Raw genomic sequence first — 8,303 nt, 5'->3', positions numbered from 1 at the left:
TGAAAAATTACAGACCTCTACATGCTTTGTAAGTAGGAAAACCTGCAAAATCGGCAGTGTATCAAATACTTGTTCTCCCCACTGTATATATAGGCAAAACGAGTGACCTAAGCGACTTTGAGCGTGGTATGATCGTCGGTGCCAGGCGTGCCGGATCCAGTATCTCAGAAACTGCCGCCATCCTGGGCTTTTTACACACAACAGTGTCTAGGGTTTACAGAGAATGGTGCGACAAACCAAAAACATCCAGTCAGCAGCAGTCCTGTGGGCGAAAACAGCTCCTTGAAGGAGAATGACAAGAATCAGGTTTGGTTATTTTTCATTTATTTACTTTTGGATTATGTGTGTATTGTTATTGTATTGCTAGATATTGCTGCATTGTTGGAGCTAGAAACATAAGCATTTCGCTGCACCTGTGATAACATCTGCGAAACTATGTACGCGACCAATGAACTTATTTGATTTGATCTGAATCATGTAACTGACTTGACTTAAAGGGAAACGCCACAACTGTTTCATTAGTCCAGTGTTGATACAATCCCAAAATGTTTTGCATGTCAGCAGTCAAGTTTTCAAGATATTGGACTTTCAAGAAGCAAAGTGTCACCGGCCACATCATCATGATGATGCAAAATGCATCATGCGAAATACACCGGACATTGAAAGCATCACAGAGAGAGGAAAACTCACCAATAACATACTCTGAAAGAAAACCCCAGAATGAACGACCATACCATTACTTTATTGTAGATAAACTCGGCTACAATTATTACAAAAGAGAACCAAAACAAATATTAAAGGTAATTGTGATCCATAAGGTGCAGACCTCAAACCACTGCAGCATGGTATTACAGCATGAGTGAGAAGTTTTTATTCTTTTCGATGTCCCTTAAACTTCCGCTGCAGGTTGTGATGGCCCATATTTCCCCATACTGAAATCAGTACATCATCAAGTGTTCCACTCCATTCCGTTCTATTCTGCTGGTGTTCCGCTGTTTGGTGACAATGACATTCTCACAAGTTAATTCCCAAAAGTCCCTTTCTGTCCAGACTACCCACCGGCTTCGCTAAAGCAACTTGCTGCTATAAAGAGTGCATTTGATTTTTTTCATTTAATTTAATGTACATTTTGTCATCCAAGAAGTTATACATTTTTATTTTCAAAAAAAATTAAATAATAATTTTACACTTTACTCCTTGTCCAATATACCAGCCCTTGTTTAAAAATGTATAGGGGCTGGAAAAAATGTTAGTTTCTTTATTTTTTTGTTGATTGAAATCATAATAAAAAAAGTGGGGTAGGGGCACCTGTTTCTACTGAACATGCACTACTCCATATGGAACTAGTCAAATGTAATCTAACTAAAGGGGGGAATAGTTGACTAAACATAATTCAGAGGACATGGTAGTTTGTGGGTTACATTACAATTCAATATTCAAAGAATTACATTTAAGGTATACACAACACATACATTTTAGCCCCCGATCTATTGCAGATATCTTTTACTACAGTGCTTTCATGAGATGGTATCCTGCTGTAGGGCACACTTGTATCTTCCTCATCCATTGCCTCTTAAATACAATTGTAAAATACCAGCAATTGAAACAGCAGCAAAACCACAAGTTATTCCTCCTCTTCACGTAACGGCACCATGATATATAACTTACACTTTTCATTTTTTTTCAACTCTTTCTCTGACATGAGGTAAAGTATGGCGCCCAAGTGCAATGCTCTATTGTGCTACATGTACAAAAAGAAAACAAAATAAAAACGATTATCCGTTGCCAGTTCGCAATTGATTGAGGACTACCTTATAACTATACTTCCATAAAACACCTTTACTAAGACAACACTCGGGTTGGAGGCAATGCATCATGCCGCAACATCTAGCTTGAATGATCATTTCTTAATTGGGTATTTTCATCAGTGACCAAATAAAAGTGGTGTGGGTGTGGCACCATATGAGTGATTTCACATTCTTGTTAAGTAATCCCCCCACATAAAACATTGTGTGTGTGTGTGTGTGCGAGCTTTGAAAATCCACATTTCGGAAACAAAACAAACCCCCAAAAATATATAGATGAATGTTACATTTGCTGTAGTTCAGGGTCACACAACTGTTGCTTGAGAGCTTAAATCCAGATTGCACTCTATACGATGTCAAACTATATGATATAAAACAAAAATGGTCAGAATCTCTACCACTGTAGTTTTACTAAAGCCTCCCCCTTCTAGTCACACACACACACACACACACACACACACACACACACACACACACGAGTGGAATGATGGAACAATGATAATGTATAAATTTAGCAGGTATAATATATTTTCACATATTTACATGGTTATACCAAAGTTCAGAAACCAAATGATGTATGGCACCAGGTTAATAGTAATGTAATAAGTACACATACGCACTATGAACAAACAGTACTTGGCTCGTTGCAGCTACTGTAGGCAAGGTTGCTGAACCTTGAGACACAAGAGTTGCAGTATTCGCTTGATTTAGGATACGATAAGTTGGAAGGCACTGTTTTAGTTTGCGTTATTCGTCTGTCAAAAATATACGTCATCAAATAGATACAAGTAACTCTGAGGGAATGTTGTATATCAGTGCAAATAATTATGAGTTTATATATATATATATATATATATATATATATATATATATATATATATATATATATATATATATATATATATATTTATATATATATAGATATATTAGATTGTTCAAAGTATGGATGTCACAGTAAAAAGACTTCAGCATATATGTCACTGCCATAGATATGTGAAATTGCAGTTATTGTCCAGAAAAAACAGTTTATTTGTACTGATATATATTTAAATAAGACATAGGGACTGGCAATGAGCAGAGTGCAGTGTCTTCTGAGGTAGTTTACCTATGGTAGGATTTTATGACTTAGCCATACACTTGCTTAAGTTGCCATACTGACGGAAAGCCTCAGAGCCATACATGATATATATCTATTAAATATACCACCATACAATCCTCCTCAAAACTCCTAATTCATTCATCAACTTTGGACATCATTAAGTACGTTTATAATTTGAAAGAGCTTAATTACGTTTCTTGCACACCCACTGTTTTAGGACAACACAGGTGTCTGTGAGGAATGCCATTTTCAAGTGAGTTGAGAGTAGAGTGAGAAAGAATCTTAGAATATAGAATCTAAGAATCTAGAATGTTAAGCCCCCCACAGACTGTACAAATTCAGCCGTCTTATGCCACGATTTTGCCATACCAGACAACATTTTCACGTCACGGGCAAATTCGTAGGTCGCAAACGATTGTCAGACGTCTTCGCTCGTTCAGTGTGACAGGGTGTAGTTCTGTCGATTACGTGCGGTCGGTCGTAGGCTCTGTGTAGTGTGGCTGGTGTTACGAGCTGATCCCGGTGACTGACCAATAGGAACACGGGCCGGCACTGAGTATGCACACAATAATACGATTATTGTGAATAGTCAGATTAATATAATAGTTCGATTTAAACGTTTACATACTGTGCAAGAAGAACGATTTCCATAATATTCTTGTTTACATGACACATCTGAAAATCGGGCTAACTGATGGGATTTTGATAAATGCACAAAATCGCAAATCAAAATAAATGTTCTACCACAGCGACCATGTTATTTCGGGGGAAGCCTATTTGATTCTGAGTACGGACATATAAAGTTTGCATGTGAAAACTATGCATACTTTCAGTTTTTCTGAACTCGCGCATGAGCATAGATCAAATACACTGCTGTAGTTGACATAGCCTACGTCTGCTGACCTAGCCTCTCAAGCCAATCACAGAATGTGACGACAGAACTGAAGCAAATCGTCCAATCTGACAAGGTTGATATCAATATTTTAATTTGGTAACATCGCACAGTGTGACATGTGACAATCGTAAAAGACTGAACCCGACGTACAGTCTGCAGAGGCCTTCGACCTACATTACGACTGGGCTGGCAACACACAGTGAGCGATATAGAGTGCAATCGGTTTACTTCAACAAGCTACAGTACAGGAGGCCCCCTCTATCTTATAATTGCTAATTCATGTATTCTTCATTTGAAGAGGACTGATGCTCAACATTACTTTAGGCTTATGTTTGTGCAGAATGAGAATACCTTCAGGTTTTACCAAATCTTCCAAGCATTAAACCAAGAGGGGAGGAAGAAGAACTAGACCCGTACAGCTTGACGGCTGCTAGAACAGGACAACCAACCCAACTGACAGATTTAAAAAGGTCAAAGAAAGAGGTATTATAGTTACAGTGCAAAAAGGATGAGAAATTCAAGGTTAATACAACAAAAAACATAGCACCCAAAAAAAAGAGAGAATGCATGCAATCAACTGAGGTATTCAAGTGAAGAGGGCTTATTGATACTACTGAGAGGAAATAAAGACATTTAGTCTAAGAGGCTATGTAGTCACAATGTGGAAGCTGTGTCACATCATGTGTTTGAAGTAAATCATTAAACATCCGCAGGAACTGACTTCACATGTGCAACCCTGTAGCATGACATCTGCATTAGCTTTGGTAAGTGAAGGGATGTGTGAACCACGATTCTGTTGAACAACAACAACGTTGCCTGTGTCCTAAAAACTGTACTGAAAAGGTGCTCTGTGTCTTACAAAATGACCATCAAAATAAAGATGCTCAATCTTGGTATCCAAAAGACATTACTTGAGACCAAAGTTGTCGACTTATGTCATAATAATAAACATTTAATATCTCTTTCTGTTTGCTCTAGATATATTGATATATTTATAATGTTTATATAAGCCATCCAGTTGCCATGGTTATTAATACATAAGCTACACAAACATGCATCCTCGAGTGCTGTTTAAAAACTATTTTTAATTTACAGTAACCGGGAATGTTGAATTCCTATTCTTTTTTTCAGGATACGAGGGAGGGCCTTAGTATGTAAGGCAAATAATATTTATATTTCATCATAAATGTATATATATTGTTACGTATGGGATTTTGTTGTCCATCCGACCACACAATTCTTAACATAACAGACCCTAATGGAATAAGTGCAATAATGACTGAGGGTACATCCCAAATGGCACCCTATTCCCTATATAGTCCACTACTTTTGACCAGGGCCTATAGGGTCCTATATTGGGGATAGGGTGCCATTTTAGACGCATCCTAAGAATACCATCTCAAGACAGAGTTCAGACAGAGGTGGGCCACACTGGTTGTCTTCACCAGTGGTCTGGCCTCTGTTTGCCATGTCCTTAGCAATAGCATTTAAAAAACCGCTTTAAAAAAAACTGGCACTAGTGCACACACTGAGGAGTATAGCGTTTTTCGTATTTTTTGATTTACACCTTTGATTTGAACTATGTACAAATCTAATACTACTCATAATACGCATACGCCTAATATCTCACTGACACAAAGCAAAAGTTAAACAAAACAAAACAAGTCAAAAATAATTATATATAATTAAGAAAAAGTGAGAAATAAACAAAGCGACACCTGACTTTTTTTTCTTTTTAACACTTTGCTATATGTTAATAAAGCACTCTCGTGATTACACAAAGCAGAGAACAGAAGGAAAGTAAAGATTGTGTTTGCAACAACAACAAAAAAAATGTAATGTGAAATCCGTTACAACTAGATCAGCTCTCGTTGTCACTTCCCCATGTCTCCACAGAACGTTCCCTGGCTGCCCTGGTTGTGCCATTGTGGGCTGAAGATACAGGACTAATGCTGCACTGTGTTGGTAGCTAGCATCAGTTGCTAGCACTGGTAGCTACTGGTTAGCATCAGTAGTTAGCATCAGTGGCGACTAGCTAACATCAGTAGCTAGCTAGTATCAGTGGCTACTGGCTAGCGACAGTTGTAGATAGCATCAGTTGCTAGCACTGGTAGCTACTGGTTAGTATCAGTAGCTAGCACCAGTAGCTAGCTAGTTAGCGTGTGAAGCTCAGTTGTTTGGGACCTGAGGTTGGTTGGCTTTGAGGCTGCGCAGGGCCCGGCGTGCGGCGGCAGACTTGGCGATCCGGTAGCTGCGGCCCACGCCTTTGAACTTGCCTTTGCCCACAACCTCCACTGTTACACGGACCTTCCCGTCATACGTCCGTTCCGCAGGGCTGAAGAGGGGGGCATTGAATTACACATAGGACACTAGAAGGACATTGGCATCCTGGCAACATAATACCTTTTTTTGCCATCTTGGTCAGGAAAGCTTTCATTCTAGAAACTGATGAAATATTGTACAAAACAATGCATATGTGATTAATAGACTATATGGGGTAGGGGGTGAATTAATAGAAAAAAGGGGAGAGAACACAATAATTGCAATCAAGTAAGTAAGCTAAAACTGTTCACAAAAAAAAATTATATATATATATATATATATATATATATATATATATATATATATATATATATATATATATATATATATATATATATTTATATTACACACACAACCCGGTCAAAAGTTTTAGAACACCACCTACTCATTCAAGGGTTTCTTAATTTTTTACTATTTTCTATATTGTAGAATATAGCTCAAATAAGCAAAGAGAAACAACAGTCCATCATTACTTTAAGACATGAAGGTCAGTCAATACGGAACATTTCAAGAACTTTGAAAGTTTCTTCAAGTGCAGTCGCAAACACCATCAAGCGCTATGATGAAACTGGCTCTCATGAGGACCACTACAGGAATGGAAGACCCAGAGTTACCTCTGCTGCAGAGGATACGTTCATTAGAGTTACCAGCCTCAGAAATTGAAACCAAAATAAATGCTTCATAGTTCCAAGTAACAGACACATCTCAACATCAACTGTTCAGAGGAGACTGTGTGAATCAAGCCTTCATGGTCAAATTGCTGCAAATAAACCACTACTAAAGGACACCAATAAGAAGAAGAGATTTGCTTAGGCCAAGAAACACGAGCAATGGACATTAGACCGGTGGAAATGTGTCCTTTGGTCTGGAGTCCAAATTGGAGATTTTAGTGTGTACGGGCTATTTTACCAAGAAGGAGAGTAAGGGAGTGCTGCATCAGATGACCTGGCCTCCACAATCCCCTGACCTCAACCCAATTGAGATGGTTTGGGATGAGTCGGACGGCAGAGTGAAGGAAAAGCAGCCAACAAGTGCTCAGCATAGGTGGGAACTCCTTCAAGACTGTTGGAAAAGCATTCCAGGTGAAGCTGGTTGAGAGTATGCAAAGCTGTCATCAAGGCAAAGGGTGGCTATTTGAAGAATTTCAAATATAAAATATATTTTGATTTGTTTAACACTTTTTTGGTTACTACATGATTCCATATGTGTTATTTCATAGTTTTGAGGTCTTCACTATTATTCTACAACGTATAAAATAGTAAAAATAAAGAAAAACCCTTGAATGAGTAGGTGTTCTAAAACGTTTGACCGGTAGTGCGCGCACACACAGCATTTTTCCACATTTTGTTACTTTACAGCCGTATTCTAAAATTGATTAAATTAATTTTGTTTCTCATCAATCTAAACAATATACCCCATAATGACAAAGTGAAAATAGTTTTGTTTGACATTTTTGCAAATAAAAAAACAGAAATACCTTATTTACATAAGTATTCAGACCCTTTGCTATGAGACTCGAAATTGAGCTCAGGTGCATCCTGTTTCCATTGATCATCCTTCAGATGTTTCTACAACTTGATTGGAGTCCACCTGTGGTAAATTCAATTGATTGGACATGATTTGGAAAGGCACACACCTGTCTATATAAGGTTCCACAGTTTACAGTGCATGTCAGAGCGAAAAGCAAGCCATGAGGTCAAAGGAATTGTACGTAGAGCTCCGAGACAGGATTGTGTCGAGTCACATATCTGGGGAAGGGTACCAAAACATTTCGGCAGCATTTAAGGTCCCCAAGAACACAGTGGCCTCCATCATTCTTAAATGGAAGAAGTTTGGAACAACCAAGACTTTTCCTAGAGCTGACCGCCCGGCCAAACTGAGAAATCAGGGGAGAAGGGCCTTCGTCAGGGAGGTGACCAAGAACCCGATGGTCACTCTGACAGAGCTCCAAAGTTCCTCTGTGGAGATGCAGCACTCCACCAAATCAGACATTTATGGTAGAGTGGCCAGATGGAAGCCACTCCTCAGTAAAAGGCACATGACAGCCCGCTTGGAGTTTGCCAAAAGGCACCTAAAAGACTCTCAGACCATGAGAAACAAGATTCTCTGGTCTGATTAAATCAAGATTGAACTCTTTGGCCTGAATGCCAAGCGTCACGTCTGGAAGAAACCTGGCACCATC

General features: G+C 38.7%; 1 protein-coding gene across 1 annotated transcript in view; it reads right to left on the bottom strand.

The window, feature by feature from the left end:
* Positions 1-721: 721 nt before the first annotated feature.
* The window catches only part of LOC121544263 (endoribonuclease Dicer), a 53,342-nt gene continuing 45,760 nt past the window's right edge, over positions 722-8,303 (bottom strand). The window contains exon 35 of the mRNA XM_045214911.1: positions 722-6,134. Within this exon, the coding sequence (XP_045070846.1) occupies positions 5,969-6,134 (166 nt within the window). The 3' untranslated portion in view covers positions 722-5,968. The remainder of the gene's footprint in view (positions 6,135-8,303) is intronic.

This window comes from Coregonus clupeaformis, unplaced genomic scaffold (genome assembly GCF_020615455.1).
Source record: "Coregonus clupeaformis isolate EN_2021a unplaced genomic scaffold, ASM2061545v1 scaf0335, whole genome shotgun sequence".
Taxonomy (NCBI): domain Eukaryota; kingdom Metazoa; phylum Chordata; class Actinopteri; order Salmoniformes; family Salmonidae; genus Coregonus; species Coregonus clupeaformis.
This window is presented reverse-complemented; position numbering and strand designations above follow the sequence as displayed.